Raw genomic sequence first — 21,234 nt, forward strand, 5'->3', positions numbered from 1 at the left:
TTGAAGCAGAGTCTTAAGACACACCTTGGTAGCCAGTGAGCTAAATTCAGTGGTTTTAAGAGGCTGATTCTGGTGTAGCAATAGAACATTTTGTGCTAAAAAATTTCCAAGAGGCTGGTGACCATTGGTGAGCGAAGCTCCAAATTATAGACGTTGGATACTTGGGATACAGAGGTGTATGGTCCATTCTGGGAGTGCACACCTCACAGAAATTAATGCAAGGAGACATCAAAGGACAATTGCACAGTAGCATATTCACGTGCACATCAATTCTATGCCTTCCAAATCATCAGAATGTCAATGCAATTTCACACACTCTTGTCTATCTTTCTCTGTCACTCTGAGCTGCTTAACGTTTCTTTCTTTTCTGAGCCTTTCCAGTCGCTCCACACGTGTCCATTGTAGCCTTCTGCTGCTCTGAGGCTGAGCCCTCAGTCTTCTTCACGATGCAGCTGCAGCAGATAGATTCAGATTCAGACCCTATATCCTTTAATTAATACCACCATTCATTTGCTTCCACTGCAATCTGTGTTTTTTTGGGTTCTTTTTTCGTGCTTGTCGTTTCCTCTCCTTTATAGGTTGGAATACAAATATACAATACGAATTCATTTGTCCATAGCCTGCAGCAATCGGGTTGGTTCTTTCGTTTTTGCTTTTCCTACGTGCAGCTGGCTTGTTCGTTCACCTCTAGCCTAAGTGTAGAAGTCACCTTCATATGCTAATAAAATGTACCACAACCTAGACGTTGAAAACTCCAACCAAAAATAAAGGAACTTCAATCTTTCGCCTTTTGTTTGGAAATTAGTTTCACATTTGCTCTTTTTACAATCCTTATAGGAGGAGATATCGGGAGTTGAATTTCTATGTTGTATTAAATTTTTATATACTAATACTGTAGTAATTTTTTTTACATTAACAGTTTTAGATGTATGTCACGTATACATAATTTTGAATTATAACATTGATCTAATGCTTTTAGTATAAAAAAATTATACATTGACAGACTGTATAAAAAAAATATATCAACAACAGGTCCAATAGCCATTGCAGACTTTCTTCTATTTCTAACTTTATCAATCAACTCCATAAGCCAAGGGATATCACCAAAAAAGAAAAAAGAAAAACTATATGGCAAGGTGAAAATTAAGAAAAACATTTTAGTGTAAAGATTTAGAAAAAAAAATTCTAATACTATGCATTTTACAATTATTTCTCCTTACGAAACATGTAATTCTCGAGAAAAAGACTAGGACTTGGACTCATTTTGCCTAACCTTAATTAACGATCAAAATGTTCTATTATGCACACAACTTTGTAGGAAGTGGTAACTATTATAATATAATTGAACTCTTGAACATACTAATGCATATTAGTTCTTAAAACATGTTTGTTTAAATATTAACTAGCAATTGCTTAGAAATATGCGAAGAAATCTCTTAGTTTATTAATCTAGTAAAAATATCTAATGTATAGAAAATTCTTAGTTGTAGATAGCTTTAACAGTTGAAATGGATAGAAAGGTCAGAAAAATACACTTTTAGAAGTTGAAAGGCTAAAATATGCAAATAATAGTTAGCGGGCCAAAAGTGTACAAACTCAAGAGTTTGAGAGCCAATTAGGTACTTTGCCTCTTTGGAATTTCCCTTGAATTAAAACCCCAAAAAGAAGAAGAAGGAGAGATTGGTGTTCCTCAACTTCGAACTCTAAATATACAAATGATAGGCATATTCATGTTTTACTTTTTCTTTTCTTTTTTTTTTTGGGCAAAATATATTTTTTTTTAATTTTGAAGAAACACATTCATGCTTTTTTTTTTTTTTTTTTGGGCTTCATTTGTCTTTTTGTTTAAAGAAGAAAAGATAGCCATAATAGGCGGATTATCATTATCCCACATATCTCTCCAACAACTTCCCCCCCTCCCCTTCAAGAGTTTCCCGCACTGTTTTTAACTCTTCCGCTGATAAATCTCCACTTTTCTTTCTTAGGGTTTCTGGTTAACCCATGAACACCTACACAAATCTCCTTCAATCATAGACAGCAGAGCCGCAGTGACTCCAATATTCACTCTTTCCCCTTTACAGAAAAAGATCATCATTTCTGGATTCTAAACAATGATTCAGAGACCCCAGAAGCATACCCCTATATAGTAGTAAAAGTAATTGCAGTCTTGAGCTTGAAATGGGAGAGAACCATCAACAGCAGCCAGTGTTTTCTGCGAACCAAAGTCACCAATACAACCACCAACAACCGTACATCTTTCAAGAAACTCAAAACTTCCAAACGATCCCAGATTTTTTCCACTATCATCATCATGTTCAAGCTCTTTTGCAGCAGCAAAGGAGGCTGCAGGACCAGCTGCAGCAGTGTGTTTTAGGTCAAGAAAATGTTGTTAGTACTAGTGCCACCACGGCTGCGGTTGCCGGCAACAATATCAGGCCCTCAGTTTCATTTTTCCCGCTGAACTTCAAGCCGCCGGATCTCAATGAGAATATTACTAGTAGTAAAAATGGAGGTTTGGATGATGATGGATCAGAAGATGATTTGTTTAGACGGAATAGTGCTGCTGCTGCTGCCTTGGCTATGGCATCCCCACATTATTGTTGGCAAAATCAAGAAGATTCTGCTACTGCTATTAGACAACCTTTTTGGTAACTTGGAAATTGCACAAAATCACATGCTATTGGTTGTTGCATTTCATGTTTATGTGCACATGTACTCTTGTAAAATAATAGTACTAGTAAGTCTAGTATGATTTGTTCAAAATTTACAAGTGTTCACATTTTAAGTTTCAAGAACCTTCATTAATAGCCAGTACTATCTACTATTTGTAGCATTCAAGGGAGTCTTTCTTTCTTTCTTTTTTTCCCTTTCTTTTTGTTTGAAGGGTTTTTTGAGGGTTGTATATGTTCAATAAATTTTTGTAGGAAGCCTCTGTGCACCAACATCTCGGATGGGAATAATAACTCACAGGACAAAGAAGTGCGGCCGGAAATGCACCAAAACAAATACTACAAGTCTTCCGAAGATACTGAGCAAATGAATAGTTCTTTAGAGAACAGTAAGAATAGACTCTTTGGTGAGCTTGAATCAATTTGCAGAAGTGCCTCAGTTGCTAGTGAGGCTAATAAAACTGGTGGTGCCTCTGCTGGAAACTTGGCTACAACATTCAGTACCTGCTTGCCTATCACTCTACACAAACATAACACCAATGCTGGCGCCACTGCTGCTGCGGCTGCCATTGGGCATTGTCATGACGGTTCTGAGTCATTTAGTGGTCATGAAGCGCCCGTAGCTGTGGTTTCAAAGAACAAGAAAAGGAAGAAGTTGAACGATGAATTGAGTTCGATGGCCATATTTTTTGAGGGCTTGGTGCATCAGCTCATGGACCACCAGGAGGCTCTTCACAGTAATTTTATGAATGCAATTGAGAGATTAGATAAAGAAAGAAGGGAAAGAGAGGACGCTTGGAGGCGACAAGAATTAGAAAAACTTGAGCAAGACATGGCTGCCAGGGCCCGTGAACGGGCATTAGCTTCTAGTAGAGAGGCCTCCATTGTTTCATACTTGGAGAAAATCACTGGCCAAAGTATTAAACTTCCTCCTAGGAATCATCCCTCAGATTTCCAGCCGGCCATGATTTCTTCGGGAGCCATGAATGGCGAGCTCAGCCCCAGTACTAGCAAAGTCTGCAGGGATCATTTGAGTATAAACATGACCAGCAGGAGATGGCCTAAAGCTGAAGTGGAGGCATTGATTCAAATTCGAAGCAGCTTAGAGCAAAAGTTTCAAAGGCCGGGGATCAAAGGGCCTCTTTGGGAACAGATAAGCAATTCAATGGCGTCAATGGGATTTCAAAGGAGTGCCAAGAGATGCAAAGAGAAGTGGGAAAACATCAACAAATACTTCAAGAAATCGCGAGAAAATGCGAAGCAATGTCGCAAGAAATTCAAGACTTGTCAGTACTTTGATCAGCTGGATCAACTCCACTCCAAGTCACAACTAGCTAATGGCGGTTCTTATTCTTGTAGCTCATCCTCAGAGCATCAGGCCAAGCCCAACAATGAAAATCAGCTTCCCAATCCGATTGAAGGCTTGGTTCCAGCCAGAAACTTCAGACAAGGTGAATTCTATTGTATTCCTAGTATGAATGTCAGTGAAGAAGAAGAAGAAGAAGAAGGAGAAGATGGTAATGTTGACTACCCTGATGAGGGAGACTGACTGCGAATTTTGAATATTAAGGCAACATTGGGTTTGATACATGGGTATTTTTCCAGTTCTTTTATTATTACTGTTATTATTTAAATTTCTTTCAGATTTTGCTATACTTCTTTCTCCACTGTACAAGAACTATCGTGTCAAAATGCTTTGTCCTTGTTCTTTTTCTTTTTATTTTTATTTTTTGAACTCTTTATTCTCTTTGATTCATCTTAGTAACCAATTCGCATTATTTTAATTTCTTTCCATTACTTATTTGCACAAGCCCATGTAGACTTCAACTACTAATGTTTTGTGACTCATATAACCGGATTTTGCACTGCAAATTTTGGTTGACCTTGTCCTAACGTTCAAGGTAAAATGGATCCGTGCTCATCTTTTCTGGGTCTCTTGTTGCTTCTGAACTCTTTAAGATTGGATTATCAAATATAGCAATTCACAGACTAGCCCAAAAACAAAAACCAGTTGTTTGGGGATCCTTACCCGATCCAAACATGATATGGCGATATGGGCAATAACACATACTCACCCATCTAGGCAATGATTGGGCTCTTATTGTCCTTTGCTTCCTGCAACAGTTAGATGACTTTTCTCCTCACCCAAAAAAAAAAAAAAAAAGAAGAAGAGAGAGTAAAGCCATAATAGCGTATAATGTATTTGCATATTGAGACAAGATGTCTCCAAAACAACTTAATTGCTAATGAGTACTCTAGTTCGACTATCAAATTTTCTCCTTTTTCCTTTTTTTTACAGTTTTCTATAAAAAAATTCTTACGTTTTTCATGAATGTATTTTCTGATCATCTTTTTACTTCGCATACATCAAATTATTATAATATATTTACATTTTTTTACGAAAACTTGAAAAAAATCAATCCAAATGGGGATTTTTGAAGAAGAGTTTTTTCAAAAATGGAGATTTTTGTAGTGATTTGGGCTACAGCCAAGTCCTTTTGGATTTCCACGTAAGCCCCTGAATAAAACATCTCACCCTCCTTTGTTCCGTTAGAATAAGTTCAGGGGCAAATTTAGACTTACATTAGAAGGGCAGAGACTAGCATTGAATGGATCTAGAGTTGCACATGAATCAAGAAAATGAGCAAATAGTACTAGTGTATTATTTGGACAAACTGGGGCTTTTTCAAGCCCAATACAGAAAGCCCAAAAACTGCACTATAAATAGATAAAACACTATGAGGCAAACCATTTCCTTTCCGGGGTATATATCCAGAAAACAACAAATCCGTCCTTTATCACAGGTGTCACGCCTAGTCCACGTGACCCTGCAAATCAGTTCCTTATTAAGTCCGCTTCTAATCCACGCCCTCACATGCAAATAATCCTCTGGTTTAATATCCATATAAAGCATTTTACAACCCCGTCTTCCTTCTCAATCCCTCAGAACCCCCCAAACCCTTAGCTCCCAAGCTCTAATCTTAGTAAGAGCTCTCTCATTTTTATATACAAAAATTTTGTTCTTTGCGTGTGAGAATTTTTGATAGATATACATCGTACATATATATATGTGTTGTGAGTCAACTCGGTGGAACCATGTCAATTCGGTTCAAATTCAGGAGCTCGGTGAACTTCGACTCGGTGGATATCGATGGGCGGCCCTCTATCTCCGTACGCGAATTGAGGTTCAAAATCATTCGTCACAAAAATCTCAACATCTGTCAAGACTTTGATCTCGTCTTTTCTGATGCCCCTTCTGGCAAAGGTCTTAATTCTCATTTCTGTTGTTTTTCGTAGAATTGTTTCTTACGTTCTTTTTTTTTTCAACCTAACATGATTTATCTGTCTGTATCTGAGTGCATTTGTTTCCTGTTTTTGTATTCAGAATATGATGACGATAATTTTCAAATTCCAAGCGGTTCAAGTGTGATAATTAAAAGGGTTCCAGCGAGAACGGCACCTTCTGCTATGTAAGTCTAATTGATTTATTTTTTACATTATTTATTTGTTATTTAAACAGTTTCATTTATTTTTTGTCTCGGAAATTTTTTCTTTCGGTACTTTTCCTAATTGGGGCTATGTGGTTGGGGGAGGGGGTGGTTATTCGTTGGATGCCTTTTGTGCGTTGGCATTTCTAGGGTTTTGTCATTGTAGGAGTGCATGACAAATCCATTACTTAGGGTTATACGGTGCAGTAGTGAGAGTAAGCATGCCAAAAGCTGCTGTTAGGTTTAAGTTCATGAACTAGTGGAGCCCTAAAGTTCTTCCCGTGAATATGAGGTTGGAGTTAACATGCATTAGCATGTGTCCATGTATGGAAACTGTTTTACTGAACCATTATGACTTATGTATGGTTATTGTTGCCCTAATATGCACAATCTTTCTTTGTGTTGTTTTGCATTTCGCTGCTCTCGCATCCTCATCATGACAAAGTATATTTGCGCTGTCCATACTTTTGAGGTTAATCTTTTTAAATTTTAACACTCCCAACACATCTTTGATGCACTCTCGAGTCTATTACGTGAACTAGTGATGTACTCCTTCCAGATTTACATTAATAAGTGAATTAATATTTTGTCAGGATCCATGACAGGACGTGAGGTGGTGGACTAGATAGTAGTAAATTGTGATTTAGAAGCTCCTATGTCATTCTCCCATTAAACTCCCTACATTATACATCGAATCTTCCATTTATTTTTTTCATACAAATTTCGTATCTGCAACCATTTAAATCTTGAACGATGTTCGAAGTTTCTTTTGGGAAGTCCTGCATTAATAGGTTAGTTATACCATCAGCATTGTCACCGGGACTTTTTCGGGGAAGAAATCTATTTAGGTAAGCATCACTTGATGAATGAGTTCTTGTGGTAAGTTGATAATAAGTCCTTATACTGATCTTCTTGAACTTTCTTTGTTAGGAATAGAATTTGCTTGCATAAGCCTCTTGATCACTTCACTTGCTTGGTCCAATCTTCTTTCAACTTTAATGCATGATGTATAACCCTGCAAAATCTCCCCCTTAAATGCATTGTTACTTTATCAACCTCCATGCTTTGCTGCTTAGGCCCCATAGCTTGGCTCAATCATCTATCCAACATTATCAGTCAGTGCATTTCCTTAATCACTTACTCAAGTCTGCATACCATGCTAATCTAGATCTTAGTTATTCTGAGGCTTGTATCCAGTTATTTATGGTATGTAGATTCATTAGTGAATCTGTTGATGGAGTTGTTTTAGGCAAATATAGCTTGTGCAATCATCACCCCTCTATTCTTATCATGACCAGTATACAAGATCCATGATGAATTACAGAGTTCAATCCTGATTAATGGTGCTAAGTAAGATTCGAGTTTGAACCCTAGAATGCGTATTCTTTAATTCTACATAATGTTGTCATGGAAGAAGGTACAGTGATCAGCTTTTTTACTTCTTTGTAGTTAGCTGTGAGGTGTAAGGTTGCCCTAATGAACCAGGAGATGGAAAGGGACTTTAACCTCTACTACTCTTGAGTAAACCTTATAGCTCCTTCTGACTAAAGTAGTAGTAGAAAGGGTTATAATTTGAAAAGTTTGAATCCCAAAAGCAAAAAAATTTCTACCAATAAATTATATTCACGCTTCATCTGCAGTTGACTTAATTGCACTTGCATTATCATGAAATTAGAGGAAATGAGGTTATGTTTTGCCCTGGATGAGATGTTGTGGATCTCTGTGACAATTAATATAGTATGGATGGGCAGCATGCATTGAGTAAAGTAAACATGATTTACTCCGCCTCTTGGAAAACGTGATGTCAAGTAGTTAGGCCTTTTTTTGTGGAGGCCAATTGTGAATTTGTCCGTCTCGGCACCATCTTAGGCTAGGGCCGTGGTAGTGCTTGGAGGGGGGCCTCCCCAGGATTCGATTCCTGGTCCCTGGTACCAGGAGCCATCCCCAAGACCCCTTATCCAAGGGACCAGGGATCGAATCCTGGGGAGGCCCCCCTCCAAGCACTACACGGCCCTAGCCTAAGACGGTGCCGAGGCGGATAAATTCACAATTGGCCTCCACAAAAAAAGGCCCCAAGACCCCTTATCCAAGGGACCAGGGATCGAATCCTGGGGAGGCCCCCCTCCAAGCACTACCACAGCCCTAGCCTAAGACGGTGCCGAGGTGGACAAATTCACAATTGGCCTCCACAAAAAAGGCTTAAATTTAATTACAATCTGCTTTTTTGGGCACATAAATGTACCCAAAGTTGCACCTGAAGTTGAGGATCTGATAAATCGGATCACTCAAATTCGCAGATGCTTCTATCACATACACACATAAAGTGAAATTTGCTTGCTTTTGCTCGTCATCATCCTGTAAAGTGTAGATTTGGTTGCAGTTGATATTCATTGATATGTTAAGAGTGGCTCCCTTGAAAATTCTACTTTGTGATATTTTGCTAAATTTCTATGACGTGCCTATCTTCAGGTGGGGGTATTAGGTCCAAGAAAATCTTGTTTGATTCATCCATGTGCATTTATTGCGAATATTTGCATCATGATACCGTGATTTCAGCAATACATTTTGTTTTAACTACATTCTTACAATATGCCCTTGCAATTACAAAGATTATCTCCAATAGATTCCATCAGTCTGGCCATTTTTCCCCTTTTGGAGCTCCTTTCTGTGGGCTATATTTGCTTCTACTCCTTTTGACCCAGTTTATTGGTCATTATTGCTATTTTTAATTGTCCCAAATTAATATTCATGGTCTAACAAGGGAAGGAAAAAAATTACCCTTTATACAACTTCCATGAGAGAACATTAAAGTCATGTTCCAGAATTAAATAGTTGAAACATACTATTTCAATATTCAAAATATCAAAAGCAACTACCAAATTTGAGTTCAATTGAGGGGCAAGCATGGAAAGAATGTTTGCTTGTCAAATATCAATATTCTTAAGTTCTGTGCAAAGTTGACCATGACTAACAAATGGGATGTATGAGGTACATGTTTGGACTGTTTTGGGGAAGTTGTCTTTGAGGTCTCGTTTCCTGCTGTTGCTGTGAACAGCTCTTATCAGGGGTTGCTTGGAGCATAATGAGCAATAGTATCATTTTTCTTAGCACATGTACATATAGTTCTATTGTGGATAAAGAGCATTCCCTGTCCTTATAACTAGATCAACTCATGATGGCCGGGTTAGTCAAAAACCAACAACTTCCTTCCTTTCAAGAAATTCTGATGCTGTTTCTTTGCTTTTAGTTATCAATACTTATTCTGTCCATTGTATTTCTTTTCTTCTTGATCTCAGTTGAATCATTTTCCTCATTACTTTGGTATGTCTGTTCTCCGCCCTCTCTCTTTTTGGGAATTTTTTCTCCCCTTCTTATCAGCAACGTCATTCTCCCCCAAGAAAAACTTGCTAAAATCCCAGCCTAGTTTTTGCTTCAGTTCATTCAGCTTGTTCACATGGTTCAATCATTTTATAATTTTGAATTTTATTTCCCTCGTCTTTCTTTTCAGTTACATATATTAATTCATATCCCATAAGAATTTCTGCATAGGATCAGAATATTTTCATTAAGTTAGCTGATGAGTTGTATTTTTAAATGCTGTATGTGCACCTTTTTAGATGTTGAGACAAGGACAATAGTGTTATCTTTAGTTACTTCTTATGTTGCCAATGTTTTACGATTTCTTTTCATGTGATTTGCCTTTTTCTCAGGGAGCCAATTGATGCTGTCAGGAGTACCGTGGGGAAAGGTTCTTATCCTCAAATTCAAGTTGTAAGTTTGTTACCTGTCACCTTTTCTATTTTTCCTCTTGTTTCTCCTAATGGTGCAAGGAGATCGGCAATGAGGGATTCAAATAGATCTTGTAAAAGCTTGATTATTTTTCCTATTTGATATCCAATATTTTCCTCTTTTATTGGTTTCCTTCCCTTTCCAGTCCTTTTTTTATTGTTAAGGGGAAAAAGTACCAGAAAGTTCCAGACACAGTTCTACTACAAGCTAGATGCCTTTAGATATGAAGTTCAAGCTTAAATAACGTTCACTTGTGAAATTGGCTTTTTCTGATGCATATTTACTGAAAATCTCTATGGATCAAGTTCTTCTTTAAATTGGTATAGGATGTTAAGCAATCAGTTTCAGATGTTGTACCCAATCATGATCTGTGAATATCCTGTAAAGATCATGGCTGGTTTTCCTATTTTTGTAGATGGACCAAATGGATGAATGTAATGTTTTTGAGGCCGATGTGAGTCCTGTTCCTACCGCAATTTTAACTGGCTCTGATCTAGAGGTTGACAAGAATAAGTGTGGAAATGGTGCCAAGGCAAATATCACTGGTTTAAGGTATTATGCTATCTATCATTTGCTCATGTTTTTGTATCTGACTGCACCTTAAGGGTGGTAAATGGTAGTTACTAATTGTCTGTGCATTTTGATGATGCCCATGTATGCCAACATATTTTTGGAAATACTGATACTTGTTTTCTGTACCGTCTGCAACTTTGAAACTTTGTGCATCTGGTTCAAGTAGAAGAAGTTAACCATGAAGATTTTTATTCTTGCTTTACTTAGTTACCTTTGATAAGGTTTTCTAAATTGTACTTAAGAGAAGGCTGTTGCCTTCAGCAGTTGTCTTTGCAATTATTTTGTTCAGTGCGTGGATAAATAGGATATGTAAAAGATTTCAAATGTAATTCGTGGAAAACTTCCTAATCTTGCATTTACTTTTATGAGCAAAAAGGCCAGTCTTTGAGTTCCCAGGATTGTAGATGTATCCTTTTGGGGTTGTATTTTAATGAATCTGACAAATTTATAACGAAAAAATTCAGGTCAGGACGTCCAAAGCTTGAATCAGATGATCAGCCTATACCGAGAGGTTTGTTGTGTTGATGCTTGCATTTGCAATTTTTCTGGCTTCATTTTTTCTTCCACATGTGAGTTGTGACCCTGAAACGTTTGTCTCAGGTTTTCATGTTAGTGGAAATAAGGGGAAGGCTGTGGAGGAACAAAGAGTAGGGAAAGAAACAGTTGAAGAGCGGACGAAATTGGAAAAGTACAGTATTGTTTCCCCTTCACCTGGACCCCCTGAGGGGATTGCGATTGCTCGTTTCCAGTTATTTCTTTCTCTTGAATGTTTTGTTCTTTTGTCAATTTCAAGGTTATTGGATCCCAACTCTACAGCAGTGCTAGATACAGGATTGCCTTCAGAACTGAAATGCTTTTTGTGCAATACATATTTCAAGCATGCAGTGATGATACCTTGCTGTCAGCACAGTTTTTGCGAGAAATGTGAGTTATTTTTGTTGTCAAGGCCCATTCTCATATCAGTCCTTGCATTCACTAATGCTGTATGGTTTTTACATACATCATTTCTTCATACAAATCTGATCCAACTGAAAGCCAAGATAATTGAGATTTTGCAATTTATATGCTTGAATTTTGAAGGATTTGATCTGTCCATGTTTGGCATAGGCATACGTCAGGAGCTGGTTGAGAAAACTAGGTGTCCTAAATGTTTCTCCAACAAATGCAAAGTGAAAGATTTGCTGCCAAACTTATCGCTTAGGCAAGCAATTGAACATTTTCTTGAGTCTCAAATGCTTATGGCTGGTTCAGAGAATGCTTTCAACAAATATGTTCCTGGTATAAATTTTTTCATTGCACTAGTTGTAGAACAAATTTGGAATGTTAAGAAGAATTATTCTTTTTATTCATTCTGATAGTTCCACTTCATTAAAACAGATGGGGAATCTGGAATTCAAGGTAAAGATGCCTCTTGTGCTGTAACTGTTATCCAGAGAGAGCCAGAACTGCCTCACTCTCCATCTGCAACTGGGAAGGGATCCAATCAAGTTATTGCAGAATCATTTTATGGCTCAATTATGAGGAGAAATGCGTCCTTTGGGCCCTCTGAGCTCAATTTCAATAATTTAGCTGCAGGAAGACAATCAGCAGCTCCTACAAAACAGAAGGTGAAAGATATTCTTTGAGAAAATGGTCTATATGCTCATATTTGTGAATGATTCATGTGTATCCTGCTGTTGATTTTCAGGGGGTCAATTTGGTGCACACTTTGCCTCAAAATCATGTTTTTGATGAAGGTATTGGCTTAAGAATTTTACTTGTTCATCTCAATTATTATACTACAACCAGTCAAAAACAGTTCAAAAGATTCAGTAGTCTGAATGATGATATTGTCTACCTAGCATATACGTCTAAAGGTCTTTGAATTGCACTTATTTTGACAAAGCCTTTTTTCCTGAGTATTACTTTGCAAACCATGGGTGGCATGCAAACTAATGGGATGAAAGATAAGGAAGAAAGGTGGTTATAGATGTTAAATCAACATTTCTGCAACACTGTTGGTGCATACTATTCTTATACCATGTTTTTGAGTGAAGTGGTGGAATAACAATATTTAGGTAACAAAGCACCTATCTTGGCTCTAGACTTGCATATGACATTTGTCTCAACTTCTCTGACTTCTAAAGCAGTTCAGTTATGGTGTCCCGTAGAGAATCATGGCATCCTAAGGGGATATAATTATTTGTATTTGGATCTTTATGCAGTTTAAGGAGATTGTTCCCTCTCATACTTGACATAATTGTTCAAATGAGCAAAAAAGTGTTTTTGTCTCTTTTGAGGATGATTTAGAAAATTGTACCCTGTGTTTTGAATGATGATTGATAACACTTTCTGTCTTGAAGGCCTAAGACCTTTTAGGTCTTGGTCATGTAAAATTCCATTAGCATCAATGTGGAAACTTGGCAAAAAAAATAATGAAGATGTAAGAAAAAGCTTTATCCTGTTTATTGTTTACTATTATCTTCTTCCATTAGCAAATGAATGTTTAACTTTGTGTATCTTTTATGCTATTTAGTGATCACTTTTACATTTGATATCTCATGTCTATTTCCACTCTTCTACAGCTGATTCTACCCATGACAGAAAGAGGGGATGGTGGGTTGAAGGTAAAATCAACTAAGGGGATTATATTGTAAAGTTGTAGTGTTTATATTTTAAGTTTGGCTCTATCTAATAGTGGGTATACTTATCAGGTGGAGATAGAAATTTTCAAGCCACTGGCAGACACATCAAGGTAAATGTTTTATCTATAAAATTCTGCCAACCCACCAACACTCTCTTTCAAGTAGCTGAGAATGATGAGCATATAAACTTGTTTTACATTGAGTGTGTTTGGATTGAAATGATTTGAAAAAAAAAATTTGCTTTCAAATCCCAATCACCTTTTTATCTCACATACATCGCATCACAAAAAGTGCTACAGTAATTATTTCAAATAAATCATCCAATATAAACTCCTATCCAAACAAACTCATTGTATGTTATCAAATATGCTCCTACTGGATATTCAAATAGCTTATCAACAGCTGTTCCAGTTGTTGGAGGAGCAAAAAAATCTTTCTTTTGGCCTCTTTTTTCCTTTGTGCAATTGATAATGGTGAAATTGTGGCCCTGGACAGTATAGATTTGCCTTTAGTTGAGCTAAATTGAGTTTATAGTGTTTAGCTGTCCAGAATCCTTGTTTGTTGTATTTCCGTCATCCTTTGTTTCATTTATTCTTGGTGTATCTTCACATTCAAATATTTCTTTCGGTTTGGGTATTAAGACATTATTTTTGTGTGCCTACATCATCAGAGTTGGTATGTCGTTACCTGCTCTTTAATCTCCATTGATGATGTACCTGCTAGGAAGGTTTTTTTTTTTTTTTTTTACAAATATTTTGTTTCGTTCCATAGTAGTTACAAAAGCAGCCTACTTAGAAGAATTTGTCCTCACCTGGTTGTAGCTTTCTTTTGATTATGAACAACAATATATGACTGGACCCCGCTGCTGAAAATTTACATTTTACATAGGACAAGTCATGGAGGAAAATTGAACTACTTAAATTTTTCTACTTCAGATCTCAATAACTATACCTTATCATTATATATTCTCTAAACTTTTCTTATGGATCAGTTGTGGTAGACAATATTTTACTTCCTGTAAGCGCCGCCCCCCCCCCCCCCGCCCCCCCCCCCCCCCCCCCCAAAAAAAAAATCTCTTTAAAAAAAAACCCAAACAAGTAAACTTTAAAGTTCTTGGCTATACCACTGAAATGAACTTCAAAATATTGCTTCTTTTAGCTGTTAGCTATTGACATTGCACCTCCCGCAACTCTTGGGGTCACCTCCTCGTTCAGGTTTTGTCACATCAGCTGTTGGTTCCCCAGGGAAATACCAACTGCTGTACGGTGTATCATCGAGCAAGCACATTACATGTTTAGATAGGAAGTCTTCTGTTAGTCTTGACTTGTTAATTCTAGTGGCATGTGTTTCAAAGGGCTGTATGCATACATGAATTTCTTTCCCAGCTACTAAGCCTGGTATGTGTTCTTCAGAATCAGGGATACCGAACCTGTTACATGTGTGGTTCTCCAGACCATCTCTTCCGAGACTGCCCTGCTTCTTCTGGTCCACATCCTATGCTTCAGACTGGTATTAATCCAACTTATTCTGCCCACATTATATTATATGAAACATAAAATGTTTGTAACTCTGGATTTTGTTGGTTCAGGACCTGGTATAGTTCAAGGGGGAGTTCCAGGTTATGCATCATCTTACTGGAATGGTGCTGCATGTGCCCCAGTCAGGCCCTTTCCAAACATATATTGCAGCCCTGCAATGATGACCTTCAATGCTTCTCTAGTCCCTGTTTCACCCTATGTGGTTCCTCCCTATGCTCCACCTATGTATGGTGGCTTACCTAATTCTGGGTGCGTCTAGTTTATGAGTACATTTGACATTTGTTGTGTTGTTATCATTTTAATACTTTTAGCTTAGATTTAATATCATAACCTTTTGTCTCTGTAAGTAATTATTGTGTTTGCATAAAATCTTTTCATTCTTGAGATACTTCTTTCAGGGGAATGATGAGAGCAGGAACTATGGCTCATCCTATAGGAAACAGAGCTGAACATCATCTGGGCCATTCTGACTATATGGAGCTTCGGTACTCTGAAAGCAAAAGGAAGTTTTCAAATGAGAACTGGGGCAGGTAATTTTATTGACACTAAAATGGTAGAGAAAAGGCATTGGTTGGTTATTTTTCTTCCCTTGCCCTAAGTGATTCCTCCCTCAACGTCTAACATGAGGTCCTGAGGACATTTATCTTTTTAATCTTTAGTTCTATTCTCCTTCATCAGACTTTGGTACCGTCATGAATTTATTTTGAGAAACAAAGAGTGGAGGTGTTTTTTGGGTCCTTTAGTGGAAAATGCATTTTGAAGGTAACTAAAATTGAGTCAACCTTATGTTGAAGCCTCCCTGGCCGTATTGCTGATATTGTACTCATTTGATTTACTTCAAATGTACAAAGTGGGGAGTTCTTCACTTCATTTTTTCCATTCATACTTATACTGGATAAGCCATGAGAACTTTATCCTAGGATAAGCTATGAAAATCATATTCTGAGTAAAAGAATATCACCTTATAGATATATATTATTTTTAATTTTATATATTCTCTTTTTCTATATGATGCTTTTTAACTTACTTCTAACTCCAGAGGGCAAGATTTTGATGTTGATGAAAAAAGTCACGAGCGCTATGGATGTCGTGAACCTGAAAGATCACATGATTATAGCATTCGTAAAGAGAGGGAAGTAAGTGAAAGTCATTCAGATGACAGCTTTGCTCGAAGATCAAGGAAGAGAAAAAAACAGGGTGATCTTGGTGATTCTGATACTTACTCTGCTGATGGAAGGCACGAGAAAAGTTCACGTTCCTCTGTTGCTGTAAGAGATCAGAAGCTCTACTCCTCGGAGAGGTCCAGCCAAGTAATAGAACACTTGCATACTAGTTCTAGCAAGCATAGTGAAGACAAGTACAAACCCCATAAGAGAAGCTCAAGAAAACACCATGAGAGAAGGGAACAGTCTCACAGTGATCCTAGCTGGGGTCACCGACATGTATCTGGTAAAGCAGATGATGTTAGACGGAGGGTTGATTCCCATGTTAGAGATTCACATAAGAAACATGACAACCATTCAGAATTTGGTCTGGAACCAATATCTCCTGGTGATCAGAGAAGGTCATGTAAAGATCGAGATTCTGGGTTGGAGTCTAGGCATCCCAGGCACAAAATCAAACTCAAGAATGAAGATTTGTATGATGATAGGTGGCAGATGGTTAGTGACTTGGATGAAGACCGTAGAGATGATTATTGTCGCCACAAACGGAAAAGAATTCATTAAAACAAGTAAAGGGCATGACTTGAGGTAAACTTGTAAATGGAGTTGCACATGACATAGGTGAATTATCTCATAATCTTTGATAATATAGGTACTTTGGATCAACTTGTTTTAGCTTGTTCTAAGAGTTTTATAAAGCTAACAGCCTACATTAAATATTTGGATTAGGTTTTATACAGTTATAAATGATGGGTATACCCATTTAAGTCCAAAAAATTTTTAAATATATTTTTGTATATAGGTTCTAATTCCCAACCTCTGTTGGCTTTGTCATTACAGATCTGTAAGAGTCAGCTTTTGGAAAGTTACATCCTGATTAACCTTTGTTTACTTTAGCTAACTGATCCTCTTCACTTCTATACTATGAGGTGTGGATGCTAGCAAAAGTTTTAACCAGTGGACATCTGGTTATTGAAAATATTGTTCGGATCCTTTTGTGTGCTCAGCTCCTGTCCATCGTTCCAACAGCGGTAATGCAGCTCGTGGAGGTATGTTCTTTTTGAAATACAAGGGTACATTACTTACTCTTTATTGTGAAATCTGAGTGGATTAACCCCCTTTAGTAGTTGCATCTTTGAGATCCTCTGGTTTAGTTTCAATCAGCCTATTAGCAATTTCACTCTTGATGTGAGTGAAACCTGATGGCGTCTGAGACTGAATCAAGTAGGAATTAGGGATGCACCTGTCTAATGCAGCTTTGCCTAGAAGCAAGGCCGCCAAAGGGCATACTCAGTAATTTTTCTAGCACATCTTCGATTACACCTGATTTTTCTTCTATTCTAATCCATAAGTTTTGCATCCGATTGCCCTGGTACCCCCGCACCCCCCACCCCACCGGTTTCCTGTCTTTTTTAGGTGAAAAGAGTTTCCCAAACCTTGACAAGAAATTATTTTTTGAAGTTTACAACAATCCAATTTTGCCTTTTTTGGGCGCAAGTGATTGATATATTTTGGGGGAGTCCAAGGGGAGTGGCCGTTATTGGGAAGGGATCACTCAAAGTTGAGCCGAGACGGCAATGATAACTGTGAAAGTGTCAAACCCCGTCCTCCTGGCGACGTGACTATTTCTTCAGTCTTGTTTTTTCCCCCCTTCCGAATGTCGGTGGTCCATTCTCTGTGCTTCCCATTATAGTTTTTTTTTTTTCTCATTTTTCTTTTCAATTCCCTCTCTACACCGGTGGGGGTGGGATTCACTACATGGTGATTATGAATCTTGCCAAGACAAAAAGCATCTGTGAGTACCGAGTCTTTGACCCAATTGGTTTCTCTCCTCTGCGGCGTGGAGTAGTATTAAGTTCTGGGGGGTTTGAAGCTGTATTTAGTCTTATTCGAAGATCCACTATTTTAGTCCTTGGAGGACGTTTGGTTTCGTTAGCCCGGGATATCTTAGACCAGCATATTAGGAATTCAGTTGAACTAGCAAAAATGAAACAAGAACGGGCCACAAGAACGGACTGGTTTAAACTAGGTGTACATCTTCTTCAACCTCGGATTGCTTGTTTTCTTTTTCTTTCTTTTTCCGTTTTCTTTGGGTTTTTGGTTTAGGGGGCTGTAATTTTGGTTTCGTCATTTTCACCGTGAAGAGTAAAATTGGTATGACATTTACGTTAGTTTACTGTGATTGGGGGATTTACGAATTTAGTCGAGTCATTGAGTTGGAGAGGCTGTAGGAAAAGGATTGTGGGATCCATCATTTTCTCAAACCCGGGTTATATTAAGAGCATGCAAGAGCGAGGAAGAGAGAGAGCAGTGAACTGCAGGCAAGCGTGGTCGGATGCTTCACCCCTAATCGGTAGGTCTAGTCTAGGTCAGGGATTTGAGTTATTGATGGATAGGTGGCAGCTGCTGTTGGTCAACTTTTGAAGGGGGAAAAAAAAACAAGAGAGAGAGCATTGGGCTTGGTGGAATTACAAAAAGACGAGGAGTATGGCGAGTTCTTTTTTTTTTTTTTTTTTCCTTAATTGAAAAATGAGAGTTCTATTTGTTACATGGTGAATTGTAGCGTACAACCACGTCCATGAGGGTGGTATGGGAGGTATCTAACATTTGCCCCCTGATTCTCTCCCAATCGGGATTTTTCTAAACCTAAAGTTTTCATTTCATGAATTTCGTTCGGTTATAATGATTAATCGCAAGTTAGTACACAATATAGCAGAAATTTGACGGCTGGAAAATGGGGCTAAAATTGATTAGCAAAAGCTATCGCCCGAAACTGAGAAAGGGCAAAAAAAAAAAAAAAAGCACATTGCCACCGACCCACGTAGCCTGCCCCCTTCCCTGTCGTGTCCCTCCATGCCACCCTATCCGTGAGTACCCTCTCTACTCCGTTCCTTCCCCTTCCTTGAGGCCCCTTTTTTCCTCGCCCTTTTTCCTTCTCTTCACTTACAAACCTTCTCGTCTTAAGATTCTTTTAACTACCAAATTTGGATGCGGGGGAATGTGCATGTTGGTGGCAGCGAAAGTTGGGAAGGCAAGGTAAAGCTGCGAGCTTTTTTTTTTTTTTTTTTTGTTGGGTTGGGGGGGGGGGGGGTGCGTGTGTTGTAGATGTAAAAAGATGGGGAAAGGTGGGCAGGGAATGGTGAACAGGGTTGTGGGAAGAAGGGAGGTGGTCTTGAAGAAAAAATTTAAGAAAAAAAGGGTAATTTTAGAAACTTTTCCTAAGGTTTATCTTCCTTGTTCATTTTATTTAAAGTAACAATACTACATTTTCTTGGTTTGGATTAGCCTATTTTTCAAAATTTAGTTTTTCAAATATAATACTATAGTAATACACAAACAAAAATAATTTTAAAAATATCTTATCTCCACTACCCATCACCTCCTCTTTACTCACAAATATAAAAAAAATTAAAATGTATATGTATACAAAAAGATTAAAAAAATTCTCCATTACTCACAACTATACAAAAAAATTTAACATCATCATCTTCTTTCACCTATCTCCCCTACCAGCCACCCCTGTCCTCCTTTTCTGTCCTCCCTCTTCCCTCCTCCCCTCTTTCCCTTTCCTTCTCTCCTCCTCTTCTTTGCCACCTTCCACCTCGCTCTTCCCTCCTCAAAGGCCTTGATTTGGTTGAGCCCAGATCTGAGAAAAGAGGTTAGGGGTGGCGAGAAAGAAGAGGGAAAGGAAGGAGGAGAGGAAGGATGAGGAAAAAAGGGGGAAGGGAAGGAGAGGGGCTGGTGGCAGTGGTGAGTGGTGGTGTTAATTTTTAAAAAAAGTTTTAAACATTTTTTAAATTTTAAAAATATTCCAAAATATGTCCAAAAAACACCACAAAAAATATTGACAGTAAAGTTTTTATATAAATTGTTACAGTAAAATATTTTTAAAAATTCCTCAAAAATAGCTAATTCAAATGGAGCTTTAGCTATGTTTATGAAAATTTTTTATTGTAGATAGTTAAATAGTTTTAGGGTGCTTTCGAAATTTATATAATTTTTGGGATATTTTTTAGAATTAGTGGTTATAGTAGGTAGTGATGGATGAAAAAAGAAAATGTGGTAGTTTATTTTTAATATTTTTATAAGCTGTATTGAAGATTATGTATGTTCTTAGAGTTGATTTTGAAGTGTGTTGTAGAATCCTCCCCTCCCTTCTCGTGCTTATAAAACCCTTCTTCGCCCTTCCAAAAGCTGATTGCAACCGATTGTGACTAGAAGAAGTTTCGATGGTGACCTCTACTAGGGGGGCTTTATGGTCACGATCGGAGCTTCTTTGTGCTAGAGGGGAAAGGGGTCTGGGGGAGAAGAGAGAGAGGAAGAAGTAGGAGGGGAAGAAGAGGGAAAGCATGGTGGTGGTTGGTTGGTTGTGGCAGTGGGTGATTTTTTAAAATTTTCAAAAAATACATCAAGAATATTTAAAATGTTAAAAATACCTCAACAAACAACTACATTAATAATATTTTTATATATACAGTTAAACTAAAATTTACGAAAAGTAATCCTAAAAACATCTAATCCATACTTTTGGAAACGCCATAAAAACACCAAATCCATATGGATTTCGTATGGGTTAGATGTTTATAAAATTATTTTTCATAAATTTTATTGTAGCGGTACATATGAAAATATTTTGTTAATGTAGTTATTTTTTGGAATTTTTTTAGAATTTTAAATATTTTTAATGTATTTTTAAAAAAGAATTAAAAATTCACTCACTATCACTACTAACCACTGCCACCATCCCTTTCTTTCCCTCGTTCCTCCTCATCCGTCCTCCTCTCATCCTTCTAGTCCCTTTGCCTCTCCAATGTAGAGAAGTTTCGATCAGACTCAAGAGCCCTTCTTATAGAGGTCAGCTCTGGTTGTGATTGGTTTTTGAAAGGGAAGAGGGTTTTATGGTTGATGGAAGGGAGGGAAGGGAAGGGATGAGATGGTTTTACAGTAAGACACTCCAAAAATAAGTCTTAAAACATACATAATTTCAAATTCAATTTATAAAAATATGTTTAAAAAAAACTTACCATATTTTCTTCTCCCATTTATCATCACTACCTATCATTGCCACCAATTCTAAAGAATACCTCAAAACATTATCAATTCTAAAAACATCTTAAAATAATCTGTCTATCTATAATAAAAGTTTTTCACATATATCGTTATAGTAAAATTTTTGAAAAAAAATCACTAAATTGTAGCGGTGTATATGAAAATATTATTAATGTAGTTATTTCTTGGGATGTTTTTAGAATTTTAAATGTTCTTAGTATGTCTTTAAAAAATTTTAAAAAAATCACCAACCACTGCCACCACCCCCTTGCTCTTCTTCCTTCCCTCATTCCTCCTCTCTCTTCTCCCAAACCCCTTCCCCTTCCAATGCAAAGAAGCTT

The 21,234-nt window shown here is 37.5% G+C and overlaps 2 protein-coding genes across 3 annotated transcripts; both read left to right on the top strand.

Moving 5' to 3' along the window:
- The first annotated feature begins 1,899 nt into the window (after nucleotides 1-1,899).
- LOC113703336 (uncharacterized) lies at nucleotides 1,900-4,416 on the top strand. Its single transcript, XM_027224658.2, has 2 exons — nucleotides 1,900-2,648; nucleotides 2,925-4,416. The coding sequence occupies exons 1-2, from the start codon at nucleotides 2,179-2,181 to the stop codon at nucleotides 4,216-4,218; spliced, it is 1,764 nt and encodes a 587-aa protein (XP_027080459.1). The 5' UTR covers nucleotides 1,900-2,178; the 3' UTR covers nucleotides 4,219-4,416.
- A 1,128-nt stretch (nucleotides 4,417-5,544) lies between these two features.
- LOC113704118 (uncharacterized) lies at nucleotides 5,545-16,850 on the top strand. 2 transcript variants are annotated; one of them, XM_027225787.2, is made up of 17 exons: nucleotides 5,545-5,934; nucleotides 6,055-6,139; nucleotides 9,868-9,928; nucleotides 10,362-10,498; nucleotides 10,984-11,030; nucleotides 11,120-11,207; nucleotides 11,313-11,443; nucleotides 11,627-11,797; nucleotides 11,897-12,126; nucleotides 12,207-12,255; nucleotides 13,084-13,125; nucleotides 13,213-13,253; nucleotides 14,556-14,652; nucleotides 14,732-14,930; nucleotides 15,080-15,211; nucleotides 15,721-16,432; nucleotides 16,685-16,850. In XM_027225787.2, the coding sequence occupies exons 1-16, from the start codon at nucleotides 5,766-5,768 to the stop codon at nucleotides 16,406-16,408; spliced, it is 2,367 nt and encodes a 788-aa protein (XP_027081588.2). In that variant the 5' UTR covers nucleotides 5,545-5,765; the 3' UTR covers nucleotides 16,409-16,432; nucleotides 16,685-16,850. The 2 variants fall into 2 exon arrangements, with proteins under 2 accessions (XP_027081588.2, XP_027081587.2); XM_027225786.2 differs by lacking the exon at nucleotides 16,685-16,850 and having other exon boundaries at nucleotides 15,721-16,660.
- Nucleotides 16,851-21,234: the final 4,384 nt, after the last annotated feature.

The sequence above is a fragment of the Coffea arabica genome, chromosome 8e (genome assembly GCF_036785885.1).
Source record: "Coffea arabica cultivar ET-39 chromosome 8e, Coffea Arabica ET-39 HiFi, whole genome shotgun sequence".
NCBI classification, from domain to species: Eukaryota; Viridiplantae; Streptophyta; class Magnoliopsida; order Gentianales; family Rubiaceae; genus Coffea; species Coffea arabica.

Excerpts from the sequence above, each read along its gene's own strand:
- LOC113703336 (XM_027224658.2), top strand. The coding sequence starts at position 2,179 with ATGGGAGAGAACCATCAACAGCAGCCAGTGTTTTCTGCGAACCAAAGT. Across the intron at positions 2,649-2,924 it reads GCTATTAGACAACCTTTTTG|GAAGCCTCTGTGCACCAACA; the intron begins GTAACTTGGAAA and ends AAATTTTTGTAG.
- LOC113704118 (XM_027225787.2), top strand. The coding sequence starts at position 5,766 with ATGTCAATTCGGTTCAAATTCAGGAGCTCGGTGAACTTCGACTCGGTG. Across the intron at positions 11,031-11,119 it reads TGATCAGCCTATACCGAGAG|GTTTTCATGTTAGTGGAAAT; the intron begins GTTTGTTGTGTT and ends CGTTTGTCTCAG. Across the intron at positions 15,212-15,720 it reads TCAAATGAGAACTGGGGCAG|AGGGCAAGATTTTGATGTTG; the intron begins GTAATTTTATTG and ends TTCTAACTCCAG.